This window comes from Barbatula barbatula, assembly GCF_947034865.1.
Source record: "Barbatula barbatula genome assembly, chromosome: 2".
Lineage (NCBI taxonomy): Eukaryota > Metazoa > Chordata > Actinopteri > Cypriniformes > Nemacheilidae > Barbatula > Barbatula barbatula.
Genome location: NC_136767.1, coordinates 20,789,748 through 20,808,446, shown reverse-complemented (window position 1 = coordinate 20,808,446; position 18,699 = coordinate 20,789,748). Strand labels below are relative to the sequence as shown.

Genomic DNA, 18,699 nt, shown 5'->3' with positions numbered 1-18,699 from the left:
CAGCCATCCCTTCATCAAGTTTGGGCACATGACTTTCATAACATCCTACAGTACGAAACATGAATGTCTTTTAGCTTTGAGCTCATGAATATGCTAATTTGCTCCTACACATGAACAAAATAAACGTTTAGAAGGTATACACATTTACACTCTTTTGATCGGTCAGTGACAACATTTGACAAAATGGTATAACTGCACACGTCAGTTCATATTTTAAAAAATCTAACTTTCTCAATTTGACAAACCTTTTTTAGCGATTCTTGCAGGAGGCCAAGACAGCTCCTTTTCTGTTGCCATCTGTAGCCTGCAATGGCACGCTTGCGCAATGCCTTGGGCAGATGTTCGAAGTTTTTCAGCTACAGATGTAACATATCAAATATGCCATTATATTATCTGACGTACCTTCAGTTCATTTAATAAAAATGAGCAAATGTTACAAAAGAGCACCTCTTTTACGTTCGCATTGCTAGCTGCAAATGTTGCTATCTGCCATGCAACAAGTGCAATAAACATCGATCCGCCAATCACAGTACTTATGATGGCGGCCCATTGTTCTTCAATACCTACAAATCAGAGAAACAGAGAAACACATCCATGCAAACGCCATTATTGCATCTTTTTACATCCTTTTTGAGTGCTGCTTGCTTTTACTAGGTTGTGGTAAGTTTTATTGTTAAGGATTTGGTCAAAGCCCTGAGTTCGTCTAAATGCAAGCATCGCTGAATTTAAGTATTTCGAATGCATGTTGGAAGTGTGACGTACGTGTCGGAGGGTCAGAAGCTCCACATAGTGTCCCGGTCATTTGGCAGAATGCACGAAAGAAAGAAGATGAGTACTTCTCTCCAATTGAGGCATTCTACGTAATGTGTCAAAAAAAGAATAAAACAGGCATTCAATTCACGTGACTTCTCACCATATTAAAAACCATGTACCATTTACCAGGAGGTGTTCTTGTGTGACCCAGCTATCAGGTGGAAATTCACCCAGCCCGGAGAGGAAAAACTGGATGCAGGCGTTCCAGTGCATAATAAGAAACAGCACCACTGCAACAAACAAGGTTCTAAAGGTTCTTCTCACTGCTACAAGCTGGATGTGTAAATCCTACAAGCACGTACGAAAACACCATGCAACCATTACAATCACACTCCATACAACAACAAAAATGTCTACTTTTGTATGCAAGAAACTGGCTATTCCTTACTTCTTCAAGTTCCAAGAAAAACCTGGTGAGTTTCGGGACACGGAGCAGACGTATCATGCTCAGAATCCTCACAAACATGAGGATCCTCATGATCTTTGAGGCCATCAGCGAGCTCGTGTCAACGTGATAGTTTTCCTGAAACAAATCAAATATGGTTTTATAGTAAGACGTCGAATAGTTGATATCATCAATGTGACTGATATTAATAAGGCCGAATAAGCAAACTCACCAAAATTATGATGAAGACATCCGCCGGAAACGCAGCCAGCAGGTCTGGAACAAACCACGAGCTTAGATAGTCTTTCTTTATCAGCTGAGGATCAAGAACGAGCACCTAGACGGAACAAAAAAGTGCGGACTGAAAATCTGTTTTGAATATAAAAACATAGACAGGTGCAGCTAAGTAAGATAATCATATTTACGTTGTTGTCATCAGTTAAACTGGACTATTTCTAAAAATGTGTGATTGGCATTATTAAGGCGTTCATCAGTAATCTGGCTAATGCAAAGGTTTAGTTTTCATTTCGTTTCTTGTTTTTCACCCAGAACGCTGTTACGGCTGGTTTCCTACCTGACCATGTTCCTTGAAGAATCCCATTCGAAAGTTTATCAAGATGTCAAAACAGAACACTATGTCTGAGATGACATTTAAAGATAACCAAATCTTGTGTGAGCTTTTGTGGATATCCTCAGAAAAGGCCATGTCCAAAGGGATGGCAAACAAGTTGAAAGATGTAAGGATGATCATGAACAGCAGGTATACATTTCTGCGGAAAAAAAAAGGCTTTGAAACACAAAATCTATTGTATGTTGCTTGGTTAGCTAATTCACTCAAAGTCCCATCGCATTCAATAATGTGTCGTTGTGTCACTCATCTTTTAGCACTGAAATAGCATCTGTAAAAGGTTTTTTCCTGTGATAATGATTTATTCATGCCTTAAAAAGGCTGAAATGTAACATTTGTACTGTATACATAGATGCTTCATTTGACGTGTGAGCAGCGTGTGCTGGTGTTGCAGAAGCAGAGCTGAAACATCAGTGATGGTTATATACTGTATGTAGTATATGCACCATCCACATCTATGCCTCACATGAAGTTGTAAACAGAGGCAGTTTCAAACAGCATTTTTTAAACCGTCTTTGGTAAATATATGGAGAAAATACTCTACAATGGATTCAAGTATTGAAATTGCACACGGTTTATCTTAAAGCGTATATAAAAACACGATTATCGATTTATCGATTGTTCAAAAGAGGGAGTTTAACTCAAATTAAATTCCTTTATGATTTTGTTTTCACATTTTCCTTCATATGCAAAGATATTTCTAGTAACAAAAAGTCCAGGGCCCTTTTCCAGTGGAAGGAATGAATGCCTTTCATGATTTAACCTCCTCAAATAAGCATTAATACAAATGATTTGTACCCCGACCCCCAAAAACACAAGATTTTGGTTAAATGTGGTGGTGCATTATTAATAAAATGAGATTTTTCCGGTTACCTGGCCCGACTCCGCGGATGTATAATACAAGTCTCTTTGTCAGACGGTTCTCTGTATTTCAATGGCATCCTTCCTGTAAGCAAGTTTCAGCGAAAGGTGAAAGACGATCTCTTCTGATGCTGGTCGTGAAGCGAAGTGTACAGTTGACCGTTGCCTCCGTTGTTTTTTAAATTGCATCGAGTGAATTTGAATGATGCAGATCATCGTCATATTCATGCCGCTCCACCAGCAGCGGCTCGCCCATAGAGGGCGCTGGGGTGCCGACCTCCCTGCCAGTTTTTTATTTGTATTTAAAGAAAAAAATCTTTTAATAATCTCTCATTTTGAAAAATAATCTGTGTTAATTACATGATATTAATGGTTTTAATCTAGAATGTGTTTAGAACTCTCCAGAATGATATTTGGATGTTGGTGTAGTAGTAGTAGCCAATAGGCTGTCTTCCCTGGGCTCCAGTTCGCTCAGCCCTACAGTGCTGGAATTTAAGCCAATGGTTCCCCGGTTGCTACGCAAAAAAGTTTATATTTCGCCAATCATCGTCGTGTAATTTTAAGGTTTAGGGGCTCTGAAAATATCGCCTGTAGTACCAAGATTAGTGATGGGCGATACCACATTTTTTTGATGCGATACGATACCGATATTTTTTCTTTAAATTTAAGCGATACTGATACCGATACCGATACTGCTATCATTTTTAAAGTGTATGAGAATTTTTCATTTTTATAATAGAATATAATTACAATTAAAGACAAATTACGACTTGTACTGGCCATTAATAACATATTTATTATAAAAGGTTAATTTAACAAAAAAATTAAATGTTTAAACCACATTCTTCCAAAAATTATGATGAAATAACGTAAATCCTAAAAACATTAACTGTGCATTTTTTCACTGTCATTTTAAACAGGCCATTTTTCTTGAACTGTTACACTTACTGTACAGAACTATTACTGAACTGTACTGAAGTTTCCTATTGCAAACTTTCATTTGTGTGCGCGCACAAACACACTTATTTTTATTTGCCTATTTGTACCAAGTGACAAGGGATTACACGTAATAGGTTAACTAATGACCAGCTCTTTGTACCTGGATACTTTTTGCCTCCCTGGAAAGTCTCCTGTAACGTCTTTTGTCGGACAGAGGAAGACTGGGCACGGGCAGCTTGGTTTCGTTCAACCTCTTTATAAGTTTGTAAATGTTTAAAAAGGTTGCTAGTATTATTGCTGTGTGCCACTTTTTTATCACATATATTGCATCGTGCAATATTGTAGAAAAATAGCACCACACCACGCTACTTTTCCTCTCTGCCATCGTGCCGCTCTGTTTAAAATGAATGCGTCGTCCACGTGACCACACAACTCGCGCTGCACCATCAAAATACACCCGCAGTGCATGCGGGTATGACATCAATTACGTATGGGTAAAGTCCACTACGTCATCGCGCTACAGACTGCACGCACGCACAGCCGGCTGGAAAGTTTTAACATTTTAAACACCGCCACCGATTGACATAAACACTGCACAGCTTTGATAACATTTAGTCATGCCTTAATTAAGATATCGATACTTTATATGAAATATCGATACCTAAACAGTAGCTTTCGAGTATCGATATATCGATACTATAGCATCGATGTGCACATCCCTAACCAAGATTAGAGCAGTGCACCACTTTTTACCTTTTACCTCAGAGCGGAGTGCGAGTGCAGTATGGCGGCGCCGGCGACGTTGAATATCAATAATGTAGTCGTGGGAGTTAATCTTGCCCCAAATTCAGTAAAATCTCTACACCTGTATCCATTCGAAAGAAGAACATTAGCGGAAAAACTAATTGTAAAAGAACTCGGACCAGACAAGCCAGAAGTGAATATAACGCAAAAGGCGCGAGAAAAGGAGAAAACCTACAAGAGAACCTTTCCCCGAGGTTGGTTCGATCGAAAGGTTTGGCTTACTAGCTGCGGTTACGCCAATGCAATCTTTTGCTTCCCTTGCTTACTGTTTAAAACAAGTGCTTGTGATAGCTGGTGGACACAGACAGGGGTGACAGACCTGAAACATATGTCAGAACGCATTAAGAAACATGAACGGGCAAGAGTGCATATGGACAACTCTGTGAAGCTAGCCATGCTAGGCCGAATTAGTATAGCCACACAGCTAGATGAGGGACACCGCATTGCCATAAGAAGGCACAACGAGGAGGTGGACAGGAATCGGCATATTTTGTCAAAGATCATTGATGCCGTGAAATGTTGTGGTGCCTTTGAACTTGCTTTGCGTGGTCACGATGAGAGTGACGCATCAGAAAACCCTGGCATTTTCCTGGGTCTAATTGATCTTATGGCCTCAATCGACCGTGAGTTGGAGGTGCACCTGGAGAACGCCACTGTTTTTAAAGGCACTTCGAAGACCGTGCAAAATGAACTGTTAGACTGCGCATGTTGTCAGTTCTCAGAGACCGCATTCTGGAAGAGGTGAAACAGTCGGACTATATTGCCATTCAGGCAGACGAGACAACCGACATCTGCACTCATTGTCAGCTTGTGCTTGTGCTACGGTACATAGATGGCCACAACAACATTCAACAACGTTTTTTTGAGTTTATCGCGCTTCCAAATGCGACCGCTGATACGATTGCCACTGCATTATTGGAAAGGCTGAGCACCATCCTTCCTGCGGGACAAGAGAGAAAATTAATTGCCCAGGCCTATGATGGTGCCGCAGTGATGAGGGGTGCTACAGGTGGAGTGCAGCGTATAGTGCAAGACGTCTACGGGAGTGCATACTACGTTCACTGTTATGCGCATCAGTTGAACCTCATTATGCAGCAGGCAACATCCCACATCCCAAAGATCGGGCAGTTTTTTTCAGACATTGGGGGGTTTTCTACATTTTTTTCCAAGTCATTCAAACGAACGGCAGTGCTGGATGAAGTGGTGGCACACAGACTTCCAGGAGCTTCAACAACGCGATGGAACTTCCACAGTCGTGCTGTTAACACAGTTTACGAGCACAAAGATGAACTGGTTAAGTGCTTCCAAACCATTCGAGACAGAGGAGACTTTGATGCCATATCGAAGAGAGAGGCCGGGGGTTGTATGAGAATGTTGGAAGATGAGGTTTTCTGTTTCATCCTGGCGTTATTCCACAAAATCATGCCACATGTAGACATGCTGTTTAACCATCTGCAGAAGAGGAACATAGACTCTGTCTTCATCGCAGGGATCACCCAGAGGTTCACTCACAGCATACAGGTGATCAGGTAGGCTATGATTTTGCATATTGGCTAAAAACATGCTTATGCAGCCTAAAGAATAAAAACATAAATCCATATGGCTTAGCACAACAGAACCTATCATAAATATTACAATTTTGCCACCATGTTAGACTAGTGAATTTATTTGTGATGAATCTAGATAACATTGACTAGGCCCAACACAACAATAGCACATATTTTAATACAGGTTTATTAAAATTATGTTTATATCTCCAGCAAGTTGGTTTCTGATACAGTAATTTCAGGGTGGACAGTGACTTGTGAAACTTATTTTGGATCAGGGACTCCGTTCCTTCTCTAGTTGAGGATGAGGAGTATAGGGGACCCGTACAGGAACCACCCCCGAAGAGACGGAGGGCAATGGGAGAAGAAACGCAACAGCATCTGGCAATAGAGGTAAGCAGTAATAGAAATTCTGTTTCTGTATTCTATAGCCTATATGTATTTGTGTTTGTTTGCACATTTTTGTATTCTGAATTGTCGAATCTATCTACTTTTTTTTCACATTTGTGATTTTATTAATTAGTGCTATATGGTGTGTATGTGTGAGTGAGTGAGCGAGAGAGAGAGTGATAGAGACCGCCAATAAAGCGAGTGAGTGAGTGAGTGATAGAGACCGCCAATAGAGCGAGCGAGCGAGCGAGTGAGTGAGTGAGAGCTAGTGTCTGTATTGTAATTAATAAAACTTACTTGCTCATAACAAAATTGTAACTGCTATGAATATGCTGATTTTGTTGTATTGTTGAACTGAGAAATGTGAAAACTTAATGTTTTCTGTGCTTACTCTTCTACAATTATGTCTAATTTCATAGGTGTGTGATACCATTATGAGCCATGCCAAGGAGAGGTTTTCTTTCACCAATCATCTCATCAGTGCCACTCTGTTGCAAGGAGACTTGTTCCCACAACACAGCAGAAAGTTCCCAGATTCAGCACTAGGAACCACGGTGGAAGCCTATCCCATGTTGGACAAAGCCAGACTTAAAACAGAACTGTCCCTTATCTATGAAAATGAGGACTTCCAGGGTTGCAGTGGTGCACTGGCTCTCTTTCAGGTTGTAATGGAAAATAACCTTCAAGACACATTCACTGAAACTGTAAGTCTTCTCAAGATCCTCATCACCACCACACCAATGACAACAGCAGAATCAGAGAGGTGCTTCTCTACTTTAAAGAGGATCAAAACGTTCCTTAGGAACACTATGGCACAAGATCGCCTCAACGCTCTGGCTATGCTCTCTATAGAGAAGAAACTCACACGGGACATTCCAGATTTCAACACAAGGGTCATTGAGAGATTTGCCACTCAGAAAGATAGACGAGCAAAGTTCCTGTACAAATAAGAGTTCTCCATCCCCTTCACTCACTCACCCCGTTCAATTAATATTGTCTTTTTAGACCATTGGTATTGACTGGTTTGAGTTCTTTTATTGGTATAGGCAAGGGACATGGACTAAAATGCACCAGAATGCAGGAAATCACATCTATGAAATTAAAAAATTTCTGGGGGAGGATCCCCCCAGATGCCCACACACACACACAAACAGCCCCACCTAAAATATTTTTCACCAGCCGCCACTGGTGACAGGTCTGCACGCGCAGCTCACTGCATCACAAGCCTTGCTGTCTTTGATCTCATGCGCCTATTTGACACTTAAGCATTCTTGTTTTATTGCCAAAAATGCAAGTTTTTACTGCAACATTGCATGTAAACACGTTCGTGCAGAACACCTGTTTTGGCAGATATCCATAAATCAGGACAGGGAAACACCACTCCCACAATCCGACAATGTGTCTATTATTCTATTCTCTTGAGGCGTATTCTCCTCCCCTCGCAGTGACAAAGATTGTTGCATTATACACCAGGGAATGTTATTCTAACTGTCAACGTCTGTGACACCCAGACAGAAAGTAAGAGTCCCCGGCATGGAGGAGAGAGCGTGGCGGAGGTCCTGCGGGCTCACGGGGTCAAATTCGTCTTTACGTTGGTGGGAGGACACATCTCGCCCATCCTGGTGGCCTGTGAGAAACTGGGCATCCGCATCGTCGACACGCGGCACGAGGCCACGGCTGTGTTTGCAGCCGATGCCGTGGCGAGACTTTCCGGTAAGAACAAATCTAAGAAAGCAAGAGGGTCCTTCGTGTTGCATGAGGATGTTAGATGGTGATAATCTAGTGTTTTGCCCCTGTAGGCACAGTGGGTGTGGCTGCAGTCACGGCCGGACCTGGACTGACCAACACTGTCACTGCGGTGAAGAACGCTCAGATGGCCGAATCTCCTCTGCTTCTTATCGGTGGTGCAGCTGCTACTCTACTGCAGGTCAGAAAGTTACTTCAAGGTGCACTTTACATACTCTCTGCTCAGCCTGGCGTGCTGGAACACCTCTGCCTTATCTGTTCCTCATATCGCTATTGGTGTGAGATTATATCAGGTAACTGTCCGTCACAGAGGTAACCCCCTGACCGCAACAGTGAGGCTCTGAAAGTAGAAATCATTTTATGAATTTAATTCTAAAACTTGAATATAACATTTCATGCGCAAGTTGTGAGTTTAATATTGAGTCTGTCAACAACTGTGTGTATAAGAATGCTTAACATGCTTTCTCTGCACTCATGAGATTGTGGTAGTGATGAAATTACAGGGTTTTATCTCCATGTATCTCTGACACAGTAAACTGGATGTGTATTCATCACCTCACCTCAAGGCTTATCTTAACTCTCCTGGTTCCTCCCGCCCAGTACAAGTGTACACACAGAGAGCAAATAAGTCAGCAATTACTTTTATATTATTATTGAACCGCTCTAACCGGGATCTTACGAAGCATGTTGAAGAGAAGAAACGCACTAGAAAGAAAATAACAAAGCAAATGATCTCATTTCAGTATGAACAGAAGAACAGGTGTACAGGGATGAAGCTTAAGGAACGGAGCTAAAGAAGAAACTTCAATGTTTGCTTCATTTTTTCTTAAGAATAAAATGACATGCTTTGTTTCTACTTGCCCGGTCAAGAGCTTACAGTATACTTATCTATCAAACCTTTCAGTGTAACAAGCACATCGCATTCTCATGTATATATTAACACGAAGTGTTGAGTGACATTAATGATCAATTATTGTGGAGGGATTCTTTCGCTCATAATTTAATATAGAGGAGTCTCTGACACCATTGTTTGCGCATAATATTTCCTTCTGGAAGACGTATGATGCCAAACAATAAGCTATTAAAAGTAAACTGTTAGCTAGCATTATGATGTTGTGAACACTTATTCTTGTATTATAAAGTCGTTACTTTATATTTGTCGGAATACTTGTGACATTCAATGTTTCGACTTGCTCTGAACAAGAATGTCATTATATCATTATCATTATATTCAAATGAAATTCCGCACTGCTAAAATAATTTATATTTTTGACGAAAAAGGGTTTAAGGATAAAATAAATAAGTCTATTTATCACAAAAATCTATTTATCACATATAAAAAGAGAATAGTTACTTTCACACTAAATGCTAATGATTTGTAAAAAAAAAAATTTCGGCCAATGGTCAATAATCTTTTTTACATATTTAAAGCACAATAAAATGTAAATGTTCCCCTAATTATTTTATATATTTTAATAAGTAAAATTCTGAATTTGTACATATTGTGTTACGCTGAATGACAATGTAACAGTATTTCAACCAAATTGTGACTTTATTGTCCAAGAAACTTTACGGTGTAAGTAAAAAGACATTTTACTTACATTTAATGTGCTTTCTATGGACACAAAATCACTTCATTATCAATTTATTTCAACCCATGTATAAAACATCTGTGAAGCTATTCTAACTTCTGATGATCTTTATGGCAAGAACATAAAACTCCTTTTTTTAAATAAAATTAGGATGTGGATATAAATATGTGAGTATTGTCCTCCTAAGAATGTTTTGTCAATCTGATCCCATAAATTCTCATTGGTGCTGAAAAGTTGCAGACATAGTATATCTTACTGTAAAATACATTTGATATGAACATTCTGTTGAGTCGTGTGTGTAACGTAGAAGAGATCCTAGCTTAAGACATTCATTGTTTATGTTAATACAGCGAACAGTAATATTTTAAGTGTGTGTCATATGTGATGGTTTTGTGATCTGTTATAAATATGAAAATCTACAATTTGTACAAGAATAACCCACCACTCTTCCTCTTGACATTCGATTTTTGTGTTTTTTAGGGTAGAGGAGCCCTGCAGGATATTGACCAGATGTCTCTCTTTAAACCCCTCTGTAAGTTCTGTGCTTCAGTGAGAACAGTGAGAGAAATCGTTCCTACTGTGAGAAAAGCATTGGCCGTGGCACAGTCTGGCACACCAGGTTATGCTGCGAATGACCATTTTTTCATTTAATCATTTATCATTTTTGTGAGTGATTGAAACATGTCACTTTTCAGACAAGTTAAGATATAGTGAATCACACTTTTTAGAGAGTACATGACCTGACTCTGTGTGCATAAGTACAGTTTGATGTGTATAACAATTTCACAGGCCCAGTGTTTATCGAGCTTCCCATAGACACGCTGTACCCTTTCCATGTGGTGGAAAAAGAGTTTGCCCCTAAAAACACTCCCAAAGGTCTTATGGGCAAAATCACTGCACGGTAAAACATTTCTCACTTTTTATTTCCTCCAATTTTCTTACGCTTTATTTCATTATTAAAGGAAAGGCAATCACTTTTACGTTGAAAGTGTTTTTGTTTGTTATCCGCCAGGTATCTTAAAAATCACTTATCTAACTTATTTGCTGGAGCTTGGGAAAACCGTGATCCCTCCCCACTTCCCGTTCACATCCCGCAGGCCACAGAGGATGAGGTGAGACCTGTCAATCATTTAATGGCCATTTGAGATGTATTATTAATTGCTTTTATGGTTGCGTCACATTAGATCTCATTTGATTCTCATCATCTTTAACATGAACCATAACAGGGCAGAATGAAACGATCTAGAAAGCTGTGACTTTTACTTCAGACATGGCAGATTAGATCTTATTTACATGACTCGGTATTCAAGTTGTTTCATTCATTTCCAGATTCAAAGATGTGTGGAACTGGTGAGCCGAGCCAAGAAACCCGTCATACTGTTGGGCAGCCAAGCAACCTTGCCGCCTACACCTGCAGATGATGTCAGGTCATTTAGCCATTCTGTCTTTACCCAGTTTGTGTCATACTCGTTCATGGAGTAGTTCATCAATCCCCTTCTGGATATTAAACCTATTGTCTTTGTGGTGCCAGTCTAGATATTTAAAGACACCCCTCTTTCATTAAACAGTAAACATTAAACATTTAATATTGACATATACTGGTTGACACCTTTACATTTTTTTAAATCATATCGTGAAAAAACCCGTTCTGCTACTTTAGACCTGCTTACTATTTATTTTTCTTTGCAATAAAGGGCATTAGAAGTATAAAATAACACTCAAAAAATTTTTTCTCAAAAAATTATATTCTCATGTGGTTCAAAACTTCTGGTTCATTTTTATGTGGAAAAGAAAATATGTTGAGAAATCATTTTGGGGCCAAGTCAATGGGGCGGTGTTGTTTGGCTACCAACAAATATCTTCTTTTGTATTCTGCAGAACAAATATTTATTTTTCTTACAAAAAAAGAGTTTAAATCTTGGTGTGAACTATCCCTTTAGGTCCGTAGTTCTCAAACGTTTTCCTTGTTGTACAGTGCATTTTCGACCCTCCCCAAAATAAAGTCGCATAATCCTAAACTAGAATTTTAAGAAACCAAAAACATATTCAGTTATACAATGCTGAAACATAAATAATTTTGGTTATTTTTCTAGTGTTTGATTGCGTGAAAAGTATGATACAAATTCCGTGTCCCCCTGGATCAATCTTGGGGCCCCCAGTTCGAGAACCACTGCTTTAGGTCCAAAGGGTTTTTATGCTCCATATGCAACCAACACAGTTACTGTATGTATTGAATAAATTGATCATATAGAATAATGCTTTAGTTGTGTAAGCATGAGCCAAAAACGGCAACAATTATTGATTTATAGCACCCGGACATGTAACTCATGGTTGAAGTTTGAACTCTCTTTTTGGATGTGTGTCTTACAGAAAGGCCCTAGAGTCTTTAGGCATTCCTTGTTTCCTGGGTGGGATGTCTCGGGGCATGCTGGGAAAGAACAGTCTACTGCACATCAGACAGAACAGGAGAGATGCCTTGAAAGATGCTGATCTTGTGCTGCTGGCGGGTGAGTAACAGCGCCATCTAGTGTCTTTTTATTTTCTATGGTTTTATACTGTTCGGAATGCTTAGAAAACTAAGCTATTCTTTTTCTAGATGTCAATACATGATTTGTTTTGGTTTGTAGGCACAGTGTGTGACTTCAGATTGGGTTATGGAAGGGTGCTGAACCGACGGAGTAAAATCATTGCAGTTAACAGAGACAGAAGTCAGCTATTGAAGAACTCGGACATGTTCTGGAAACCAACAGTGGCCATTCAAGGTGAAGAAGTGCAGTTTAATTTCTTTCCTGAATACATAATGTATAATACATTAATGAAAATAAAATTCTCTGTACTATAGTATTAACTATAGTATCTAACTAGTTTTAATTCATTAACTGTAATAGGCCTATACTTAATTGAACACCCTATACCGGAGTATCTTGACATGATCAAGATGTTTTTCAGAAAAAGGATATTGTTGCATGTATGTTCTTTGACCTGTGATGTCATATTACTAACCAGGGAAATTATTTACTTGAATGTTGTTGTACCGTACAGTTCAACTACGTGTAAAATCGCTTTAAAAGAGAAGTCTGGGTCACAGTTATTTACCATTTTTGTTATTTAGTAATTTATTGTTGAGTCTTCCGTAGCACCTGTGACATTATAGGATTGCATAGTGTCCAGCAGTTGTACACTCAAGGAATACAGCAGCACTGACATTTGACTTTCTTCTATACTGTATTTGGATACAAAAGTATGAATTCGTTTTTTTCTTGTTTTCTGCTTGCAGATTATCACATCGTAGCTGATGGCTATGGGGGCAAGGGTTACCTGGTTGGGCGACAGGATGAGTCACAACTTGATGACATCATTAAAAAGGCACAGAAGGAAAGAAGAGAGCGAAAAGCCATTCTGTTAAAACCAACAGTGGCCATTCAAGGTGAAGAAGTGCAGTTTAATTTCTTTCCTGAATACATAATGTATAATACATTAATGAAAATAAAATTCTCTGTACTATAGTATTAACTATAGTATCTAACTAGTTTTAATTCATTAACTGTAATAGGCCTATACTTAATTGAACACCCTATACCGGAGTATCTTGACATTTTACTACAGTTTACTATAGTAAATATTATAGTATACTCTACTACAGTATTTTATCATTTGGGCACATCATTTACATTACACACTTACAATCTTGTGATCAATGTTTTGTAAAGAGACTGTACTTTATTGTGTATATTTATATGTATATAAAATATGTGGTCTTAAAGCACATGGGACATCTTTTGGGACCTTTTGAAGTTTAAAAAGCTCTGCACTAAATAAACTAGAATCAAAATCCATCTGTAGTGGACATGAAATGGTAAATGCGTCACATGATTTGGGAGGGGTCGTGAGATATGTAGGAAGTGGTTATCGGGCACCTGCTCACCTGTTGTGGGTCAGGAGGGGGTGAATGGGGAGTAAGTGTACTCTTTGTTGACCAGCAATTTATTTTTGCAACATGTTTGTGGAGTAATAATTGGAGTATTGGAAAGCTTTCTGTTTTTTGTATGTATGATGTCCTTTTTGATGCGTCACAAATACAGCACTCCCAGTTTAGCCGCTCAGCGGATTACAGCTACATCATATTTGTATAACTTAAGTTATAACCTGTGTATACATACAGTACATATACACAGTGGCGGCTCCAGACAATTTTGATTGGGGGGTCAATGGGGGGTCCTGGTCATTTAAAGGGGGGTCTCATGAAAACCGACAGAAAATACAGTGGACACGGCTAATAGCTGCATATTAATGCTACTAAACAAATAAAACAACACAGCATATCAACTACTTTGTTTTTAATTAATTAATCAATTGTAGTTTGCCAACAATATGCTCGAACTTTAATTGCCACACCCAGTGCCGCTGCTAGCCATATTGGTGCCCTAAGCATAATTCCATTATGATGACCCCCCCCCACCCTATAATTTGCCAGTTTCCTTTTTATTACCAAACATATAACTCAATACCAATAACACAATAGCAGCATCGCAGTATAAAACCTAGGAACACTAAATAGAGAAAGTAAAATCTTCACAGCTTTGCTGACTTTGTAAACATATGTAGAATAGCCAACAAACACTACACATTTGAAAGTGCAAACTTTTCTTCAGTAAACAGAATTAGTAGCAGCACATCCACATTTCCCGAATTTAAGTTAATTAAACATGGACATACCAGCATGTGATGCACGGGCATCATCTCGCAGTTTCTTCTTCTTTCTTATCTCTTATCCTGACTCCTAATGTCTTTTCGGGGCCATTTCCAAATAAGTTGCCTAGGCAACCATCTGTCAAACTGCGTCAGGCGCACGTGCGATCAACCGGCGCTGCTGCGGGTGGTGGTGATATGGGAATGTTCGGCCGGTTTTCTTACATATACATGGCTGAAATGTGCCTGCCTAATAATTTTTCTATAGCCTAATGAAATAAAATTAGATTTAAAAAAATGTTTTTCATTACGCTATTTTTGGTGCCCCCTCATCACTTGGTGCCTTACGCAACGCACGTGATGCGCGTGGGAGCGGCAGCACTGGCCACACTCATGACAGAAAACATATTTACAATCCAAAAGAACGACGCGGGTATGATTTTAGTTGATGGATTAAATCCCCAGTTAAATGCTCTCCGCCGTCAGGATTCCCAACATGCGTGCCCGCTGTAGCGCTCGATGAAGCGTCATTTCTTTTCATCTGCTCACCTGTCTCCTCCGCCCTTTTTAGGTATTACAAAACGATCCATTTTTAGCTTCAAGAAAAGTGCGTAGCAGCTCTTGCGGGCTCGCGACACCGTCTTGAACGTAATGACGCAAGGCGCAGCGACAGCAACGTTCATGAGGCGTCGCTTTGATTCTTATGTTTATATTTTTTATATGTCGATTAATTATTAATTATTATTGTTCTGCGTAGTTTGAAGAGAACAATTTTTAAATCTTTATCCAGGATATATATAAAATATTTTTTAATCAGGAAGGGGTGGGGGGTCTAATGGGGGGTCAAGGCGTTTTTTGGAAGGGTCTTGAGACCCCCCAAGACCCCCCCTGGCGCCGCCACTGCATATACACTAGAGTTGAGCCGGCTACTCGGCTGAAACGAGTATCCGGTACGGATAAAGCATATTTGCCGAGTACAAGTATTATACGAGTAATACGAGTCAATATCTGTGCTCGGATGGAATAAAAATCCTCATTGGGTAGCTGACTGTGTCTGCCTTCTGTGATAGGCTAGTCACAGCGCCCCTCCCTTACACATACAGATTTGCTGTGTCCCGCTCTGCTCACTCACACACAGAATGCTGAGAAGAGAACAGCTCTCTTTCTCTCTCTGTCTCTCCCTCAGTCACTCAGGTTCGCGGGTCTTTTCCGTTAACGTTTAGGGTTTCTTCAGCTTCAAGTTTGTTTTTTATTTCGTTTTTTTTTTGCAGTACTTATTAACAGAGTTCTGGTAAACGTAGGGTTTGTTCAGACGTGGTGCTTGGTAGAACGCGACTAGCGTTGCGTCTCTGCCTGTCTGAGATTTTTTTTCTTTTTTTAACCGTCTGCTGATTCTAACCAGTTTTTTGACTTCAAGCAAAAAAATAAAGTAAGTAAGTTAGTGGTATAAATGCGTATTCTGATCAACGGGTTCTGATCAACCCATAGCAATTGCATGATTAAAAATAACATACTGGTTAAAGCCCCGCCCCTTTCAAGACAACCCGACCACTTCCTGGTTAAACCCCGCCCAATTCCATGTTAGGCCCCGCCCAGTCCGAGTACAGATACGGATAATTCATATGGTTAACAGATACAGATACAGATACAGATAATGCTGTACTCGCTCATCCCTAATATACACTACTAAAAAAGGGGTTCTACACTGACAATTTATTTTCCAAATGTTTCAGGCGATGCTGGCTCTTTCCTCCTGCGTCTCTCTAAAGCCCTCAAGGGACACAGATGCCCAGAGGAATGGCCTCAAAGTCTGAAAGAAGGAGATTACGTCAAAGAGAAAACTAAGAGGTGAACTTTCCCCACCTTTTCTATTCTTGCTTGCATGTCAGCTTTGTCTCAGGAGACTGAATGTGTAAACCTATGACCTATAACTCCCTTTAGTTTCATCTCGCTGCCTATTTGTTTATCTCAGAGCCAAAGCAGATGAGAAGACAGAGATGCATCTGAATCCTCTGAATGTTCTGCACCGGGTGGATGAGCTTTTGAATGAGGACAGCATCATAGTGGCCGCCGGGGGAGATTTTGTCGGCAGTGCTGCTTATATCATGAGGCCGCGGGGCCCGCTGCGCTGGCTAGACCCAGGTTAGCAGGACTATCGATATTTTTTGACCTGTTTGTGAACATCTAAAGCACCGTTTTGAAGGAATTGATGATTCTGTTTTCTGCTATTCACTCCAGGAGCTTTTGGGACTCTGGGTGTTGGAGGAGGTTTTGCTCTGGGGGCCAAGCTCTGTCGACCTGACTCTGAGGTAAGACTGTAAAGAAGTTAAATTGTATTGAATGCTTTGATATTGATCTCTGTTTGACCAGAGGACCTAGCTGACCTGACTGTAGTGACATTTGCCCCGGTTATTGAAACAGCTTTTCCCACGTGGTGCGATGTGTGTGTTACAGGTTTGGATCATTTACGGTGATGGTTCCCTTGGATACAGTGTAGCTGAATTTGATACCTTTACACGCCACAAGGTGGGGAAAACACGGCCAAACCTCACATATAAATCCCTTTTATGTACTGGGGACAAAGTAGTTTACATATCTATTTAAAAGACAGGACAGGGCGTAATAGGGTTTTGGATTACATTTGATTTATTTACAAATGAATTAAAAAATCATAACATTTTTAACCCTTTCCATATGCGATCAACAGCAGATGAAGCATGTTATGTGATTGTCCCCATAGACTTATATTGTAAGTGCATAATGCATAAATGCAGTATATAAGCCAGAACGATTGTAAATGAGCTGTTTTTTCACGTCATGTCAGACACCGGTGATCGCTCTGGTCGGAAATGATGCCTGCTGGAGTCAGATCTCCAGAGAACAAGTGCCTTTGCTCGGGAGCAATGTAGCCTGTGGTCTCGCCTTCACAGGTGAGATGGTTTACTCTAATAATATTTTCAAAATGTTGTCATAAATGTAGGATTTAGCACGAGTTTGAAGTTTACAGTACACCTCCCGAGTCTTCAAAAAAATATGTGGATCAAGATGTTTTTCAGAAAAAGGATATTGTTGCATGTATGTTCTTTGACCTGTGATGTCATATTACTAACCAGGGAAATTATTTACTTGAATGTTGTTGTACCGTACAGTTCAACTACGTGTAAAATCGCTTTAAAAGAGAAGTCTGGGTCACAGTTATTTACCATTTTTGTTATTTAGTAATTTATTGTTGAGTCTTCCGTAGCACCTGTGACATTATAGGATTGCATAGTGTCCAGCAGTTGTACACTCAAGGAATACAGCAGCACTGACATTTGACTTTCTTCTATACTGTATTTGGATACAAAAGTATGAATTCGTTTTTTTCTTGTTTTCTGCTTGCAGATTATCACATCGTAGCTGATGGCTATGGGGGCAAGGGTTACCTGGTTGGGCGACAGGATGAGTCACAACTTGATGACATCATTAAAAAGGCACAGAAGGAAAGAAGAGAGCGAAAAGCCATTCTGTTAAACGTTCTGATTGGGAAAACCAACTTCAGGGAGGGCTCTATCTCCGTCTAAACAGCGACACTGTGCACGATCCTGCCTAGAAACCCAAAGTTCTCTTTTATGTTTTACATTTCAATTTTATGTTTTAATTTTAAAGCCTAATTAATTTATATGCGGTGCACATTTCAGTACATTTACAGACTGACTTGTTAAAACAAAAAGAAGTTAAGTTATTGGAATGGAAGCAGAGTATCAAATGTGTGCAACAACATACCAGATTGCAGCGGTGTTGTAACTAGGACAGTTTTTAAAGTTAAATTGGGTGAAACTCAGAAAAAGGACATGTTGTGGTCATCTTTCTCTCCACCAGAAATAAGACAATATTTCGCTCAAAGAGAGCTGATGTTTAATACATTTTTACATTGTGACATTATTTTATAAGTAAGCACATACATTTACCCAATGTCTCAGTGTTGTATTGGGGAAATAAGGCTTATTTTTTTCTTGTAATACTTAATTTGACAAGTACCATGTTGTAGAATTTGTTGTACTGGCTTTAATTTATGCTTATTTTATTTATATTACGTACTGTATTACAGTATGAGAATCACCATTTAGAATAATGAGAATTATTGAAACCTCCTATACAGGACCCATAACAATGAATTTTTTTGATTAATGTACTTAAAGTAGGTCACAATGTCACAATCGCAAAAATTATTTATTTAAGAAAAATATAAGTTGTATACGGTGGCCTGGACATGTTTTTTTTCTTGAAGTTCACCCATTTCCTTAAGGAGCAGCAGTGCCTTAG

The 18,699-nt window shown here is 39.6% G+C and overlaps 1 protein-coding gene across 1 annotated transcript; it reads left to right on the top strand.

The window, feature by feature from the left end:
- Positions 1–491: 491 nt before the first annotated feature.
- LOC306902694 (2-hydroxyacyl-CoA lyase 2-like) lies at positions 492–18,174 on the top strand (the record flags this gene model as incomplete). Its single annotated transcript, XM_079471476.1, has 15 exons — positions 492–500; positions 7,879–8,080; positions 8,167–8,294; positions 10,186–10,324; positions 10,495–10,606; positions 10,718–10,817; positions 11,035–11,132; positions 12,076–12,212; positions 12,333–12,467; positions 16,128–16,242; positions 16,367–16,536; positions 16,633–16,703; positions 16,849–16,920; positions 17,219–17,324; positions 17,779–18,174. The coding sequence occupies 15 exons, from the start codon at positions 492–494 to the stop codon at positions 17,955–17,957; spliced, it is 1,773 nt and encodes a 590-aa protein (XP_079327602.1). The 3' UTR covers positions 17,958–18,174.
- Positions 18,175–18,699: the final 525 nt, after the last annotated feature.